At 36.3% G+C, this 17,894-nt stretch overlaps 3 protein-coding genes across 3 annotated transcripts; 1 reads left to right on the top strand and 2 right to left on the bottom strand.

Annotated features, from left to right (window-relative positions):
• Positions 1-796: 796 nt before the first annotated feature.
• On the top strand, positions 797-3,212 carry LOC107412198 (pentatricopeptide repeat-containing protein At3g04750, mitochondrial). The gene has a single exon (XM_016019913.4). The coding sequence runs from the start codon at positions 1,026-1,028 to the stop codon at positions 3,009-3,011; it is 1,986 nt and encodes a 661-aa protein (XP_015875399.1). The 5' UTR covers positions 797-1,025; the 3' UTR covers positions 3,012-3,212.
• LOC107412197 (mediator of RNA polymerase II transcription subunit 14) lies at positions 3,161-12,430 on the bottom strand. The gene is made up of 8 exons (XM_016019912.4): positions 11,975-12,430; positions 10,167-11,234; positions 9,425-9,522; positions 8,981-9,155; positions 7,892-8,870; positions 6,759-7,780; positions 5,023-6,104; positions 3,161-4,421 (listed from the first exon to the last, which is right to left on the bottom strand). The coding sequence occupies exons 1-8, from the start codon at positions 12,185-12,187 to the stop codon at positions 3,617-3,619; spliced, it is 5,442 nt and encodes a 1,813-aa protein (XP_015875398.3). The 5' UTR covers positions 12,188-12,430; the 3' UTR covers positions 3,161-3,616.
• A 1,831-nt stretch (positions 12,431-14,261) lies between these two features.
• Positions 14,262-15,843, bottom strand: LOC107412162 (auxin-induced protein 22D). Its single transcript, XM_016019870.3, has 3 exons — positions 15,369-15,843; positions 14,925-15,230; positions 14,262-14,821 (listed from the first exon to the last, which is right to left on the bottom strand). Exons 1-3 carry the CDS (start codon positions 15,584-15,586, stop codon positions 14,746-14,748), a joined length of 600 nt encoding a protein of 199 aa, XP_015875356.2. The 5' UTR covers positions 15,587-15,843; the 3' UTR covers positions 14,262-14,745.
• Between the last annotated feature and the right edge of the window lie 2,051 nt (positions 15,844-17,894).

Here is a 17,894-nt window from a genome sequence, read left to right on the forward strand (position 1 = left end):
AAAAATGATTGGATGATAGAAAGAGAGACAAACACAGGGAGGGTTAGAAAATAATGTATTTTTTATATTTATTTTTTGGGCAAAAAGTGGAGGTATATTCACTCCTTTATATAACAGCCAAGAAAAGATTGAATAAAAAAAATAAATAAAAAAGAAAGATAATATTATTATTGTTTTTGTTTTGCCTGGAATTATAAGACTAATCGGTCAAGTCGAAATGGCGAAGCGAAAAAAATAAAATAAAATAAAATAAAAAATTCCAATTTTCGTTACTGAAAAAACATTAGTGGTTGGTTTTTGTGAATGGTAGGTTGAGGTTTGAAAATATTCTCATATCATAAACTAATAATAGAAATATTGTATGAACCAAAATTTTCAATGGTGCGAATCACTTTCCCATCCCTTTTTAATCAAAGATTAACATCAACATCAAAGCGGATATTAAAAAATAAAATAAAATAAAAATAATATATTTATCAAACGGATAGGACTTATATCGGCATTGAGCTGAGAAATTAATTTGATGTATTAGAAATTACTGTATCTGTATGATTCTATATACATTTTGAAGTTGACAAAATGCAGGATTCTGGGACATGAAATGAAATTTCTGGTAAGAAACATTGAGCCAACTGCCAAAATGTTTTGTCTGAAAGATATTTCAGCTATTTCCCATACCCAAAATGGAACCAAAAAAAAAAAAAAAAATGTTTTTACTAGGCACATGATGAAGAACTTGGGGATATAAACAGGAACATATTCAGATCCTTGAAATAATTTAACTTTAACAGAAATGTAATAGTTGGGTATAATACAAATAATCAATGATGGTTTAAGCTCGAAAAATTAATCAAAGACAAGTCTTTTTACATTCCAGAAAATTAGTTTGGCATTTTTTTCACAGAAAGTTTAGAGCTTTAGGTGGATGCTTTTAAGCTCGAAAAATTAATCAAAGACTTAAGTCTTTTTACATTCCAGAAATCTCATTTGGCCTTTTTTCACAGAAAGTTTGGAGCTTTCGGTGGATGCTTTTATCCATGCAAAGTTATAGGCTAGGAATTCGTTTTCTCAGTTCAGCTTCTAAAAGCAGCAACAGGAGAATCCATTGGGATCCAACTGTGGCTCTTGTACTCAATCACGAAACCCTGTTTTTGCTTGAGAAATGCAGTACAAGGTATCATTTCAAACAGATATTGGGACAGATGATGAGGACCGGGCTTGTTGGTCTGACATTTCCCATGAGCAGGCTTCTCTTATTCTCTGCTATCACACACCCTGAGAATTTAGACATGGCCATCCTCCTTTTCAACTACTATACTCCTCAACCCAATCTTTTCATTTACAACACCATGATTTCAGCTTTATCTTTCTCTGCAACTCAATCATTTGATATGTACAATTCCATGCTCCATTCTAGCATATACCCAGATAAACATACCCTTCTTTACCTGCTCCAAGCCTCCCAGTTTATACCAGAAGTGAAGCAGATTCATTGCCATGCTATTGTTACAGGTTTGATTTCATATGGTTATCTGAAAAACTCCCTTACCAAGAAGTATTTGGAAAAAGGACAGTTGGGGCTTGCTCACCAGGTATTTCATGAAATGTCAAAACCAGATGCTGTCTCATTTAATATAATGATTGTTGGCTATGCCAAGGAGGGATTTTGTGTAGAAGCCATAAAAATGTTTCATGAGATGGTGCATTTGGGTCTTACACCGGATGAGTTTACCATTGTTGGACTTCTTTTGTGTTGTGGACTACTAAGAGATGCACGACTTGGGAAGTCTGTTCATGGATGGATCAAGAGGAAAAACTCTAGTAGTTCTTCAAACTTGATATTGGGAAATGCACTACTAGACATGTATGTGAAATGTGGAGAATTGGGGTTTTCCCTAAAGGTGTTTAATGCATTAGTGGAGAAGGATACCATTTCATGGAACACTGTGATTGCAGGACATGCCAAGGTCGGGGAATTGGAACTTGCTTTAGCATTTTTTAATCAAATTCCTAGGAAGGATCTTGTTTCTTGGAATTCATTAATTGCTGGCTATGTCAAGAAGGATGATTATATAATGGTAACGAATCTATTCAATAGCATGGTTTCGGAGAATGTAAGGCCTGACAGTGTCACAATGATATGTTTAGTATCAACTGCAGCAGAAACTGGAGCATTGGACCAAGGAAAACGGATACATGGCTTAATCATTAGGATGCAGATGCAAATAGATGCATATTTAGGTTCAGCGCTAATAGACATGTATTGCAAGTGTGGTGGCATTGAAATAGCTTTCTCAGTTTTCAAAGGACTAGAAAGAAGGGATGTTACTCTATGGACGACAATGATTACTGGATTTGCTTTCCATGGTTATGGAAGCAAAGCTCTGGGTCTGTTTCTTGAGATGCAGAGAGATGTAATACCAAATAAGGTTACCTTTGTTGCTGTTCTTACAGCTTGCAGTCATAGTGGATTTGTGGATGAAGGGCTTAATATATTCAATACTATGAAGAAAGAATTTGGCATTGAACCAGGGGTTGAACATTATGGATGTTTGGTGGATCTTTTAGCTCGATCAGGTATGGTGGCAGAGGCAAAAGATGTGATCGAAAGGATGCCAATGAAACCAAGTAAATCCATATGGGGTTCGATGCTTAGTGCTTGTAGAGCTCATGGTAATGTAGAACTAGCAGAGCTAGCATCAAAAGAGCTGCTCAAGTTAGAGCCTGAGAGAGAGGGTGGATATGTACTGTTGTCTAACATATACGCTGCCTGTGGAAGATGGAGCTATTCAGATAAGGTTAGGGAAGTCATGGTAAGCAGGGGAGTTAAAAAGGCTGCAGGTTGCAGTAGTGTGGTGGTTGATGGTCTTATTTATGATTTTGTGGCAGCAGATAAGCGGCATCCAAGATGGGAAGACATTTGTTCGATTATCCACTGTCTCAGAATTGAAATGAAGCTGGACACTGAATTTTCATGGGAATATTTCTCAATGTTGCTAGACCCATATTGAGCTCTGTTTAAATTTTTTAACTTTCATTTTGCTAGTTGATGCAGAAGACGGTGGGATATACTTGCATACAGTTTTATTAAGTGGGGTGTAGATCAACACCTACAAATTAAGTTTACAGTAAATTTACATTTGTTGGAAGTAGGGCGTAGTTAAGTTTTAAAAATATCGTAATTGAATTTTCAAATGTGCTCGAGTATAAAACTACTTCAGCATAACAAAATTTTTACAATCAAGTGTGATCTATACAAGGAAAACAAGCATCCTAAGTAATTTTCCCAAGATACAGTGCCCTTCTCGTCAAAAACATTGTACACCCTACTTATCAGATGATCTAGGTCCAAAACATCATAAACCCTACTCAGAAGATCTAAGTCAGCCAACAAAACAGAAGACAAAAGCCCTTGTATGGTCGACTTCCCACTAACTATTGCAAGCGCACAATTTAAACACCATTTCTACTCTCATCCAGGATTTAGTTAATCTTTTATTTATCACTGCAAGATCCTCTATAACACCAGCATATGGAAAATAAGCCATGATGAATACCCAAACTTTCTCCAGAATCCAAATGGGTTAATATACATATGTGTGGCAGCACCAACCAATCATGTTGCCACGGAGCTTGCAGTAACCCCACCACCATCCCTTAACCCTTGTAGACACAGATTCAAGGTTCTTTGCACATTGTCAGCAATTATTCTCAACCTTCCTTGACTAATGTCACCTGCTGAGCCTCCATTAACTTCCACTGTTCGAGCAACCCTCTGTTTACATTTCTCCCAATCATCAACACGTAACCAGCAAGCCCGACCTCCATGGCTTCCCTCCATACCAAGAAAAGACACATTAGGGTTTTCACCGAACGAATACCTCAACCTCACAGAGACACAGTAAGGCAACCAAGCAGCACCACCTGCAGCATTTATGTATGGTATATGAGCAGGATCAAGAACAACGGTCAAAGCAAAATCAACAGAATTGTGAGGCCGATCATAATGGATGTTGCTTTTGGCTACAGATGAATTCTCTGAGCTATAATCCATATTCAACCCAGCATGATTTTCAAGACATAATTCAATTCGAGGCTTTTGTGCAGGAGCTACATCTCCTCCTTGTGCCTGGGCTAGACCTTTTTTCCATGCAATTAGTTTCAAGAATTCTCTTAAAACCGATATAGGTAAGGTGAGAAGAGTAATGAATGATGCAACACGAGATGCATCATAGGGCTCTGATGCAACACGGCGGCTGAAGTAATCACATATCTCGCCTATTTCAGATTGAGTTAGCTCCTCTTGGGCAGTGGTTGAGTTTTGCTGCTGTTGTTGTTGCTGCTGATGGTGGAATCGCTTCACACTAAGGACTTGAAGAAGAAGTTGAACTCTGTGGACGCTTACTGCAAATACATATCCCCTGAAATACATGCAGACAGACCAAAAGTAAATGGTTACAACAAGCATGTTATATTTCTCCAGGAAACATAGTGAAAACCATCTGCTCAGAAACTTAGGATTCCTCAATACAATCATATAGTCTGGCAAGATAAACCAACAATAATACTACTACTATAAAATTTCCACTGAGTTCATACAGTTAGAAATGGAATAATAATATAATAACAGAGTGACTGGGCAAGAGAAGATCATGCTATAATGTCAAAGACGGCCAAACCAAAAAATAACATGGTCATAAATTTGAAGCAATCAGAAGAAAAAGAACATGCATAAAGCACCAATTACTTCAATTCTTTCAAAAGTGACAGAATGAATCTGAATGCACTGATCTATAAGTAAAATCCTATTTCTGACAGTCCAGGGGTAAGAAAAAGTACACTCAATAGCATCTTGGCAACTCAGCAAGCCAAAAATTTAATAAAAGACCTAATCCACTTGAACAACAATAGAGAAGTACAGGAGAGATCATCAAAACAATCCTATGATACCTCGCAAAATACAAGTTTCTAATAAGTGAAAGATGGGAATTGACCATGCAAAATTGGAAATCTAACACGTACCCCACAAAGAAACGCAAGGCAGGCTGCTCCTGGTCCAAATTTAAGAGTGCTCCTTCATTGTCCTTTAAGATAGACCCAAGGATCTCTTTCAACAGATCTGGTAGCTGAGCAAACAGCCATAACACTCCAAGGTACTTGAGTATGCCTCTGAGCACCTTCTTAAGAGCAACAAGAGGAACCCAACCACCTCCATAGCCACCATCATCCCCAAGCCCAATGATGGCTGTATTTAATTCTCCTCTTACATGTGCTGGAACACCTGTGCCTGGGGATCTACGTAAAGGTACTCCTGAGCTCACAACAGCCAAATTTGAAGATCCTGGAGGACCATTTCCCATACGGTTTAAACCAGCCACTTGGTTGCTTGTCCTAGAAATTGAAGCAGAGCTAGGAAGGTTAACTCTATTTCCATTGGCAGTTGATAGTTGAGATCCTGCACCTGAGTTTTGATTATTTGAATTCGCCAAACCTCCTGTCTGTTGACCACCAGAAAAACTTGGCTCTAAACCATTTAATTCTTGGGCAACATGTTCCATTATAAATGGTCGAAATTGGGGGCAAGGCAATGATCCCCCAACTGAAGGGCCACCTTTCGGTGGTGTTGCTGGTTGCAGCCAAACCTGGTCTCCTGCAAAGCAACGCATGTCAACTGCAAAGTGTTTGCGATATATGATACGTATCCAGTAGGGGCCACGTAGAACAACAGAGACATCAATGGGCAACAGTGAGCTAGGTACAATGCCAGGGCCACCTCTGCCAGCTGCAGCCAACATCGCAGGGCCATGAAGGTTATGATTTGCAAGAGGACCAGCTGCAGTAGCTGCAACTGGGTTCACCCCAGGGCCTGAAGGAACCTGACTGACATTTGAGGTTGAACCACTAGGCAGAAGTCCCTGGGATGGTAGATACCCAGCCTGCTTTGGGAGAGAAGAAAGTGCTGCTGCTACCCCAGGGACCCCTGGAATAGGACCAGCTCTTGCAGGACGAGTTGCAGCTGCAAGAGCATGTAAGGGTCCTGCAGTAAGTCGAATGCAGTCCAAAAGGGATGCAACTTCAGCTCCATTTATAAAATCCTCCAAAAACTGTGAACAGCATATAGACACTAAATTAATAATTGCAAATCTTAAAATAGGAAAGAAATTTTGGGGATTATGAGGGACGAGACCAGGAGATAATACTATATTAGATCAAACCAAAGATAATTCCCAAATAGTTTACATGCATCGACTAAATGTAAAACCTGAAAAGCATATTACAGTAACACTTTCCTGAGGACAATTGTGTATCACTTGACCCTATAACACTGTATATGTTTATCCATTTCTGCAATTTGTAAAAAGCTTGGGGAAAAAAGGTATCACCAAAAACATAATTCTGAATTAACAATTGTATAACAAGCTTTAAATTCAATTCACTGATGCATAACCAATAAATTTGCAGTGCAAGATTGTCTTTTATATTGTTTTACTTGAGAAAAAAATGGGAGAATGAAAGAATCTGCCATGTATGACACATTAAAATAAAAAAGGCCAGGTAAGGCCATTGAAGATAGTGAATGTGAGGCATATTATGTACTATTTTGTCTTTATATCATAATGAGAAGAAACGCCAACATAGTAGACTAAAATCTGATAACTATTTGCACCAATTAGCTCTATTATAAAATAGAGATGAAATGCAACAGAAGGAAAATAAAAAAATAGTAATAATAATAATAGAAGGAAGAGTAAAACCACCTTGGTATGAGGCCATAGTTGGTCAGGAGAAACATGCATCGTGCATCCTTCTTTATCTGATTCCCACTCGACAACAAAACGAGCCACAACACCTGACCCAAAACTAAACCACAAACTCATTAGCCCAACTGCCTCAATCCTAAACGCCCTTCTCATCTGTTCCGATAGTCGATCAACTGCCTCAAGAGAGCCTTTAAACCCAACTGATGCTTTAACATCGGTGTTTGTAACACTTTCTTCTGGCTTCTCATCTGCCCTTACTCCAAGCAGTTTCCTCATCCCAAGGGCAAACATCCTTGCATTATACAGCCTTTGGATATCTGCCACTAACTTCTTTATACTATCAGCCTCAACAGATTGATAACTGAGAACAACACCTTCTGGATCATATCGGATATGAGAATCTATATCAGATGTATTGGCAATGCGAACGCCTGAGCCCCATGGTGTGCTACTGCTTCCTTTCTGAAGCTCCCACAAATCCCTGAAGTGCTGGTCATTAATCTTAACATCCCAATACATGCTTCCAGGTCTGCCAAGCCGCAAACATATATGTTGCCATGTATCACCTCTTGCAAATGGTAGTCGGAGCCATATGTTCGAGGATCCACGTCTTAAACCCACTTCTTCAACATATGGGATGTCCAGCTCCTCCATCTGGCTAGTTAATCTTGCATGTTTGATACAAAGTGAACAGTGCCTAACCACATGAAGAAGCGCTGAAACATAAACACTTGAAGGTGCATTTCCTCTATTAGCTTCAGCAATAAGATTTCCATAACTGTAACTATCGGCTTTTGAAACCATTTCCATTGGCATAAGCACCTGCAGTGATGATTGTTGAGCACGAGCTGCTTCCAAGACTTTCCTTCTCTTACAAAATCCTGAATTGGCTTCTACATCTTGAAGCGATGGAATCAAATTCAACATATCTGAAACTGTACGCTTTCGAGGATTTCTATCATGTTTTGGAACAACATCTTGACTAGGACTCTGACATACAGCTGAATCAAGTGCCTGGGCTGAAAACAGCGTATTCTTTGAGTCATAAATCGCAAACTATAAATAATAATCTGTATGAAAATAACATGCACATTCCCACTAACTAGAGTTGCACAGAGAAGATATCTTACATATGGGAGTTGTTGCACATGAGCTTGATCCAGCAACCCTGAAAGATCCAGTTAGAGGCCCAGTAGGTGAACTTCTGGGTCCATTAGGTTTCACATTCGACACAGAGATTCGAGGGCCAGTGGGTCGAGGTGGAGATAATAGGCGAGAAGTCCTCCCATATAATGAATATTTTGAACTGTTTGACGTATCATTTAGCAATCTCAGCTGATCTTCATCCAATGAAGTAGAAGAACCAAACTCAACTGACTGTGGAGACCTAAGAGAAGCCAAATCCTGATCAGATTTTGAAGCAGATAACTTTTTAACAGAGTTGGTCCTTCCTGGGCCAGATGATAGGGAGCCATGAGAAGTTGACTGTAGTGGGCCCTTCAAATTGCTTGAAGAATATAAGGGGCCATTATAATGGGTAACCATACTTGAAATTTTTGGACCATTGTTAATCTGGGATACCTGCATACTTCCTTCCCATTTAGGAGATGGTGTTCCAGCTTTTATGGAATGAAAATTCATGGAAACGTTCATAGGAATGGGAGAGCCTCTCTCAAGTTCAAAAACTTCATCAACAATAGATGAGAAGCTTGATGGTGGGCATCCTGCAACTTGCATGGAACCCTCAAGGCTAACATCAGGAAGAAGCCCATTTTCAGAAGCCTGATTAGGACCCCCAGCACTGGGTAAAAAGGAGTTTAGTTTTTGCCAGTCAAACAAGCTCAAAGTCATTTCATCTTCAAGAATCTGCATCTGGCCAATGTCAATTTTCTTAAAGCGAATCACCTGATTTAGGTCATTGAAAGAATAAGCTTTGCCAGACAGTTCTGACTGAGTCTCTAGCAATTTAAATTGGGGTTTAAACTCCTTATCAAGTTGCATCAGCAGAAAATAAGAACTCCCACAGTCCGGAAACCCCATCAGCAATGCAGAAGAACCATTCAAGATGTTCTTTGGTACTTTAACTGCAGAAAAACCATGCTCATATACCTGCAAGAATAAAATCTTGCCAACTTATTTAAGGATATCAAGTAGATCCATAAAAAAATAAGGTCATATGAACCTTCCAACTATTACAAAGGGATTAAAAAAATGCTTGCCTCAAGGCCTAAAAACCGGCTGATAGATGCAAATAAGTGCAAGATACTTTTGCTTCTCAAGCTTATGAAAACTTCAGCAGCATTCATACTTCCCTGGTTTAAAGCATCTTCAAATTCTAGCAAAGCTGATGATTCAATAATACCTGGGGATGACAGGAGAAGATAGCGACCAGTCCTGCAAGTCAATCACAGAGATAAGAGATATTGCAGAAAAATAATGAAAACATGTCCACAAGTGCCATGGAATACAATTTTCTATATCCTTCAGTTTAATTTTTTAATCTAGATTCAAGAACAGATAAAAATCTTCAAAGGAAATAATGGATTTGTTGACATGTGAAATAAAAACCACCTATCAAGTTATGTATGTTTTACAAAAGAAACTGATAAATAACAAAATAATTATGCATCATGACTCCATATTACAGGGGCAAAGAAAGATACCTTATATTTATTGCCAAGGTAAAAAATGATGAGTCATACGCACGCACACGTAATACTTCCTGCCCTTCATTTTCTCTGGTATTGGCCTTATAATCTTTCTGCAAATTTCAGAAAAGCATAATTTTAATATGATAAGCCTGAGTGTACGACACTTGTATATGACCGAAAAGTGGTAATAGTCCCTGACAACATTAGGATAAATACGAGGGAAAGCATGAAAAAATCTATCACTTGCATGGCAGCTCCTGCAACCAGGTAAAATTGCCATTTGGGAAATGTACACAAATCATTATATTCAATTCAACCTTTTTGACCCAAAAAAAAAAAAAAAGTCTCAAGATATGAAAGCTTTCAAGGACAGATACTCTCCATATTTTCCATCCTCAACCCAAACAATAAAAAGCAGCAGCAGGAGAGTAGTATTAGTAGTATGGTAGTAATAATAATAATCATAATAATAACAAAATAAAATGGCATCTTAACAATGGTGGAAGGCCACAAAAAAAGTGCCAAATCACATGAATTATCAATAATACCAAGAAAATCTAGTACAGAGTTTATATCATGCTTGCAATTTACATTATAGGTCAAAGTAAAAATATCAGAGTTCACCAAGATAACATGCATTTCAACAGTATAATAATGTAACCATCAAGCATCATTGTCGTTCATGTAAAATCATAATGTCCAGTAGCTGAAAAAAGCAAAACTCAAGCAATGAGAAAACACAAAAATGAAAAACCTTTTTGGAGTCGATATCAGCTTCTTCCATTCGGGACTGAAGCACAACATCACCAGAAGCGCGAGAGATTTGAACATTTTTTGCAAGGTCTTTCTGGATCTCAAGGAGACGAGTGTATCTATTACAAGATATAGCTCGTAATAGCAATTTCTCAACATCAATGCAATTTTGATCAAGTGAAAAATCGGCCTCCTTCCCAGTTAATGGATCTATAACAAATGTGCTATGAAGACATTTTATCTGCAGATCTGGTCCAGGTTCAATTTTTATAAAGGGGCATGACCCTGAGTCAGGAATACCAGTGTTTTTATCCAAATCCAACCAGTAAATAATTTTTAATCCAGGAGTTCGCAGACCAGATGCATCAGTTTCTCCATCTTGATTTATGACATTCCCCCCATGACCCATAGTTCCATCAGATATGAGTTCAAACCGAATTGCATCTCTCCATCTTCCTAGTCGAAGAGCTTGTACTTGCCTTATGACAGTATCCATAATGAGTGCAACACATAGCTCATGAAGAACCGAGTACAATGTTATAAACGGATTTTCTGCGGCAGCCATTCTACGCTCTAAATCATCCCCAAGAGCATGCCGCCTCGATTCCTCCAGCTTAATGGGGCCACCTCTTTCACCAACAAGCAGCTCCATATGTAATATCCTCCACAGGGATAGGTGTCCACGGTAACCAAGAGTAACTAGCACCTTAAATTCCCCATCCACACGAAGGAGTGCAGTACCTTCAGAAACTTTGACCTCAGAAATTTCTTTTGGTAGTGAAACTTCTAATAGTTTAGACCGTACCAGAGTGTCCAACTTTTTCAATGCTGGTTTTTGCTGATCCTCATTTAATGTGCTCTGCATACCTACATCTTCAATACATTTAGGTAAACGCTCATATGTTCCCGTTAAAAGAACTTCAACTGCAGAAGGAACATCATACACAGGAGCACGAGCTTGCTGTAGCCCCTCATGCATGAAAAACAATGAATCTGCAGCCTGAGTGAAGCAAGTATCATGACTCGACAAGGTGGATGCAAGTTGTTGACAGTACTGTATCAAAGGAACCTGCAAATTTCAGAGGCAGGGCCGATTCAAAATTTTTCTTTTGATTTTTTTTTTTCCCCCACTCCTCAAAATTTGAATACGGGAATTCGCATAAATTTCAACATATGCATTTCCCTTTAAATACATTAATAATCACACAGTAATATAGTATCACACACCCTACAAATATCAGCATAACTGTAGCCAATTGATTTATCTTTGAAGGCTCAAAAATGGTTTCTGGTTCCTGGAGCGACATTGGCCAGTTCACATGCCGTGTATAAGTTAACTAGCAAATGAATTTTTTCTTTCCCTACCAATTAATAAAACTCATAAAGAAACCTTTTTTTTTTTTTCTTTTTCAAAAAACCGCTTTTTTTTCCTTCTTTTTTTTTCCCCCTTTTTTTTTGTCCCTACCAACTAATGAAAACTCAAAAAAGAAGCATAGTCCTCACTAGCAGGATTCAAACGAACAACACAGTCAATTGTGCTCCATCTTACTCCTAAATATACATTCTTTCAAGCATAATTCAAGAAAAACAACTCAAATACATCCCCAAAAACAAATAGAAACCCTAAATTTTCATTTTTTAACCCGACGACGAGAAGTCCAAGGCTAAAGATGCTCAATTTATCAAAAAAATTTCCCAATTGACCATCACGCCAAAAACCAAAAAAAAACCAGTAACTCCGAACACCAAAAACACCAGGAAAAGAAAAACAAAAAAGCGAAGAAGATGCTGATAGTAAGAGGGGGGGACCTGTTGGCACCACTTGGCGAGGACATTTAGCCGGAGCATACGCTGCTGGGTCTTGACCAAATACTTGAGGATGCTAATCTTCTTCTCGGAGTCGGACTGGTCGGAGGCCTTGGATTTCTCAACGAGTTCCTTGAGGGAGAGGAAGGATTCCTCGGTGGCCCGACTGACGAGGGTGGAGAAGTCCACCGTTTGTTGCCCTAGCTCTGCAGCCATTGATTGACAAAATGGGGAGAGGGGCTTTGGCTAAATAAAAAGATCTTATTTTGCAATTGAACAAAACATGGATTCTCTAGGGCTTGAACAAGAAGAAGAACAAGAAGAAGAAGAAGATGGAATCTTGGTAATTTTACAAATAAGACAGACACATAGAGAGAGAGAGAACAGAGCTCCCTCCAAGCTCTCCCTCAAAAAGAATAATGAATTACGATCGCGTGGATTCTGATTTTGGAGAGAGAGAGAGAGAGAGAGAGATAAAGAGAGAGAAACGGTGTAAAAAAATTTTCAAAGTGGCTGACTGGATTAGGGTCCCAGTCTTACCCCAAAAATTTGCCACGTGGCAATAAACGGTGAGCTTTAACTCGTGACTCTCTTCTGGGCATTGATGGATCTCAAAATTTGCTAATAAATCACATAAATTATGATCATGTCACGTAATATGGAGATAAAAACCCAGAAAAATAAAATTTAGATAGTTGGAAAAAGCGAGTTAAACAGATTCAAAGTGAATTTTAAATTAAACCGGCCTTTTATAAAGGTAGTACCCATTAAAATTTATTTCTTATGTAGATTTAGTTTGTAAATATTTTAAAAGCTGATTCATATAACTACTTCTTTTTATTATTTGAGTCCTAAAATTTTCACCCATGTATTGAGCATTTGTCTTTCTCATTTCAACAATTGGACTGCATTTTTCATTTTTTAACCATAAATTTTTCTTTTGTTTTTTTGTTTAATTATAAACTAATTTTCTATATTATCTAGTTGGAGTTTAAGGAACAATTAATAAATAAAAAAAATGATATTTCTGAAAATTTATGTTAAAAAAGGGAGGGAAAAAAAACATACAAAGCCCAAAGGAAAATTGCCCATTACAATCTAACCGGGTCCATGCTCTTTTGGGCCGATTGAATGACGAGTAAGATCGAACTTGTTTTCTCTCACCAATGAAATATCAAATTGTAACAAAAAGAAAAATTAAAAAAAAAAAATGTAGACATTATTTTAAAAAGGAAAAATAAAAAGAAATAAACATTATTTATCAACCCAAGAAAAAAAAGGAGCAGTGATATTCTTTTATCTACTGTAGATTAATTGTTGATTAATTAGCAAATGCATAGGCACGTAGTCGTTGATGCATAACTTAATTAGTTTGACCTTTGGGAAAGTAATCATCATATCCCAATCTTGGCAATAAACAATGGTTAAATATATAATTATACATACTATTTTCTTTTGACATTTAAAAAATATAAAAATATATATAAAAATAAAAAAAATAAAAAAAAAACAGCTATGAATGGGATTGCTTTTGGAAATTCTAAAGATAAGTTTTTTTTTCACTATTTTAAAATAATTTTATATACTTCTTTATCTAATATCATTTAAACATATAAAAATAATAAAATAATTTTATATTAATATTCTTAAATATCTAAAATGTCAACAATTCATAAAGTTCTAAATAAATCAAAATAATTTTCTTTTTCACAAATTAAGCACAATTCCATAGAAATGCTATCTTTAAATATTTGCTTCTTGTTTATCAAGAAAAGGGTCTAGTTTTTGCTTCTTTTGCTTTCAACAACATGGGCCTATTATTAGAGGCTAATAACAAATTAACCAATATTCTTTAATTTGATAACTGAGTGTAACACGAAATAAGCAATTTGGATCAAATTTCACGACCATAAACTAGTAATCAAAAGAAAAATGTATACATTTCATGATTATATATGAACCCAACACCAGTGGCTCATTGGTAATAACCAGTACTTTTCAGCCCAAATTGTCGTTGTATTTCCTTGAATTAATTTTGCAAAATATGTAATATATACTATCTATGTTAGAGGTATCTTTACATAGAGGAAAAGGATGATATTGGATCTTTAAAAGTTACTTGAGGTAAAAGAATGAGTTACAGTTTGATCGTTTCCAATGAGGATCGTATAATTTGGATACCACTACTTGGCATGATCATATTTTGGAGTGGTTTTGGAGTGGTTTCGAAAATTCAACATATCCTATAATATAATCAAACGAATCTAACCCAACAATATTTGCAGATTAATTAATTATAATAACAGTATCTACCATTTAACCAAATCTAAACCAAATACATAGCGCTCATACATAATATCAAAGTTTTCTCTTCTCTGCAACATGGTTTTTTATATATCATTGATTAACGCACAGGAAAAATACAATTGTGAGAAAAAAAATTTTTTTTTTTTTCCTTCTCTTTTGTACAGTTGCTTGGAAAAGCAAATATATATGATATAACAAATTAAGAAAACTATACAGGGAATTTTTCTTTTCCTTTCTTTTCTTTTCTTTTTCTTCTGTTTCTTCTATATTTTCCAATTCTTGAATAAATATATATATATATATATATTTTTTTTTTTTTTGTTTGCTCCAAATGGATCGAGGAACAGAAGATCAAGTCATCAAAGCTGTCAATTTCTTCTTGGAGAGCCCAAGCTGTACGCTCCTGATCTCCATGTGCGACCACTGTATATTCTTCGAAGTCTCTTCGATCAAACTGTAATTAATTTTCATACAGCACAACCCAGGCCCCTGGCTTCTGACCCTTTCATGATCCTAAGCCTTTTGCATGAAGAGATAAACATTCTGCCAAAAAAAAACAAAAAAATTTGTTTTAGATCTTGATTCAAAAGGAATACAAATATATAATTAATTTGTTATGGTAATTAATTAGATATTAGATACTTACTCCCATGGAACATCTCCAACAAGCATCCAATCACCATCTTTGTCTTCATAAGTTGGTACATATTCTGATCCATTGTAACCTTCCCTCTCACTGTAATTGCCTACTTTGAACTTGAACATGTCTTCCAAAGCTTTAAGCAGCTCTGAATATCCATTGTAGACCTTGAGATCCATTTTTCTAAGGTATGGAGCTCCATCCATGCTGACTTTCACATAAATCCCACTTGCCAAGTCCGATTCTGTTTTCTTTGCTTGGAGGCAGTTTTTCCTGTAAGATCTCACCGGAGGCCACCCTACTACTTGTGCCCTGCCAATATATATCAAATATACCAATTAGTCCATAAAAATCAAAACCATGCATGCCTATACACGCCCAACAAAAACATAAACCAAAAAAAGCATATACATATATAATTATGTATATGTATATATATAGATTGCTTACTTGGTGGGTGGAACAGATTCTTGGTCAGACTTTTTGGTATCCAAAGCATTAGAGAAGTCTTTGGTTTTAGAGTCATCTTCATTCAACGCTCTTTTGCTGCCTCTTACACCAGAAAAAGGTGTATTCTTCTCTGTAGGCTGATCTTCAGCTCTTCCAGGTAAGCCTAATCTAAGCTCTGTAGCCTCAAGGTTCAGATCATGATCTCTTTCGAATGCCATGGCTAAAACTCTTAATTGTTACTAGTTTCTCTGTTTTCTGCAGGGCAATCTTTGCCTCCTTTTCCTCGAAATTCTTGAGTAAACTCAGATGGTTTTTTTTTTTTCAAACTCTGCAACCAGAAAGTTGCCCTTCAAATAATTTTGATTGGTAAAGGGTGAACAATAATATTGCAGCAAATTCTTCAAACGTCGTTGGTGACGTACTTTGAACTACTTGCTATGAAAGGAAGAGTAAATCTGTGGGTAGACTGAATGAAATTCTAAAGGAACTTTTATAGTAGAAAGACAGTGGTTGAGGGTGGAAAGTACACTATAACTTCACCAAACTTCTCTCTGTTCGCGCGTGTACTGCACGACATACCATCGAAAGACGAGTAAAAGTTAAAAGATTATGGCATATTTTTTCCTCTTTTTTTTTTTTGTGCTTTTTATACAAAAAAATCATTAATTCTAAGTTTATTTATCAACCTGTAATTTCAACAGACCAATAACCAATATGGAACTAAGACAACCACGTGTTCATTTTGTGTTTTTGATAGTGAATATTAATATATCACGAATAATTTAGCTTAACAATTCAAGAAAGTGGGAGTCACACGACAATAGAAGAGGGTGGGGAAGATGAAGCTCCGAGACAAAGTATCAAATTCAGAATGCATGAATTTGGACAAGGCAGCTAAGATGTTGGTCACATGAACAGCACAATTGAGGCGGTTGTCGTTACAATTAGGGGACAGAGTTGGGACAAACCACAGCCGCCCATATTGACGACGGTGATTCCTCCAATCTAATGGTTCAGCATTGAATCATTTTATTCCTTAGGAAACAAATAAGGACCCTAGGATGAACAAGGGATGGTGGGTGAACCCCCATGTGAGTTGGACCCACATGGGGATGTCGTTGATGGGCAAGGCATGGTATGGTATGGTCTAGGGCTTTAATTGCGAGCAGCTTTGCATGTGAGTATGGGCACAACTACAATACCCATGAGCGATTGCCTTACATTTAGGCTACTTCCTCATGGCTAATTAGGGCATTTTGGGCTCATTCGGTAGATCATGCCTCTCTTTTTTGGGTTTTGTTTATGAAAAAGTAAACCCTCTCTCTTTCTCATTTTCAAAAATAAAGAACCTTATCATTCAATTCAATTCCCCTTTTTGATTCCCTTGGACTTTGTTTATTAAGTGCTAATAAAACTCAACTTTTTAGGCAAAAAAAAGAAATCTAAGCTGTGTATAGCTTTGGATTTATCTGTCTAGTAATTGATTGACATAGAATACACAACCCAAGAAGAAATTATGAATTGTATTCCATTTCTATACGAATGTGAGTGTGATTCATATTTTTTACAGTAACTAATAGTACTAATGTGAAAGAAAGGAAATCAAAGTATATATTCACATTCAACTTAAAAGTGTAAATTAAAAAAGAAAACAGAAAACAGAAAAAATAAAATAAGGGTTGATTTTGTTTTTTCCTTTAATACATGCAAAATTTTTATGAGATCTTGAAATGCCCTCTAGACGATGCCAAAGGCCAAAAGCTATTATCGAATAATTGTGATTAGACTAAAATTGGGTTACATATTGATTTCCTACTTCATTAGCAATATCTTTATTTGGTGTGTTAGTGACATGTTTTATTATATGGTGGTTAGTAATATGATTATGCACGAGAGATAGGTCACAAAATAATTCTCCTTTTTGAGAAATGGATTGAAACTCAAGTAAAGCAATATAAGTTTGATTCATTTGTTTAAAATCTTTCACATGGAGATGCCAAAAATCATGGAAACAAACAGGAAAATTAAATCATTTTCCAAAGTTAATTACAATTTTTATAATTTTTGAGTGTCAAAATTCCATATAGATGAGTCTAAACTTTGGAAACAAAACACATGGGTGTCTTAATGAGGTTATACAAATATTAAAGATGAACATGTCCCTCAAAAGGTCTACTTTTTGAAACTTGGAATAAAACCAATTGAGAATTGTCTACCCCTCAAACACCATATACCCTCCATTGTTTATAATATATATATATATATATATTATTTGTCACTATTAATAAAGAATTATAAATAGAATATACATGGTATATCATAATTTTAATAATACTATAAAATGATTCATTTTTAAAATTTTAAAATAAAAAAATATAATTTAATATCGAATTAGAATTGATTATATAAAATGATAATTATCATAATAAATATAAATGGTAATCAATAATAATATTCTCAGTAGAAAATAACCCTCTACTATTTTAGTAATTTACATATATCACCCTTTTTCATGTGAGAATTCCA

The sequence above is a fragment of the Ziziphus jujuba genome, chromosome 10 (genome assembly GCF_031755915.1).
Source record: "Ziziphus jujuba cultivar Dongzao chromosome 10, ASM3175591v1".
Lineage (NCBI taxonomy): Eukaryota > Viridiplantae > Streptophyta > Magnoliopsida > Rosales > Rhamnaceae > Ziziphus > Ziziphus jujuba.

Coding starts and splice junctions, on each gene's coding strand:
- LOC107412198 (XM_016019913.4), top strand. CDS start 1,026: ATGCTTTTATCCATGCAAAGTTATAGGCTAGGAATTCGTTTTCTCAGT.
- LOC107412197 (XM_016019912.4), bottom strand. CDS start 12,187: ATGGCTGCAGAGCTAGGGCAACAAACGGTGGACTTCTCCACCCTCGTC. Junction 9,523..10,166: donor CTGATATCGACTCCAAAAAG/GTTTTTCATTTT, acceptor TGAAATTTGCAG/AAAGATTATAAGGCCAATAC. Junction 4,422..5,022: donor GCCTTGCGTTTCTTTGTGGG/GTACGTGTTAGA, acceptor CATGTATTTCAG/GGGATATGTATTTGCAGTAA.
- LOC107412162 (XM_016019870.3), bottom strand. CDS start 15,586: ATGGCATTCGAAAGAGATCATGATCTGAACCTTGAGGCTACAGAGCTT. Junction 15,231..15,368: donor GAATCTGTTCCACCCACCAA/GTAAGCAATCTA, acceptor ATATATTGGCAG/GGCACAAGTAGTAGGGTGGC. Junction 14,822..14,924: donor GTTGGAGATGTTCCATGGGA/GTAAGTATCTAA, acceptor TTTTTTTGGCAG/AATGTTTATCTCTTCATGCA.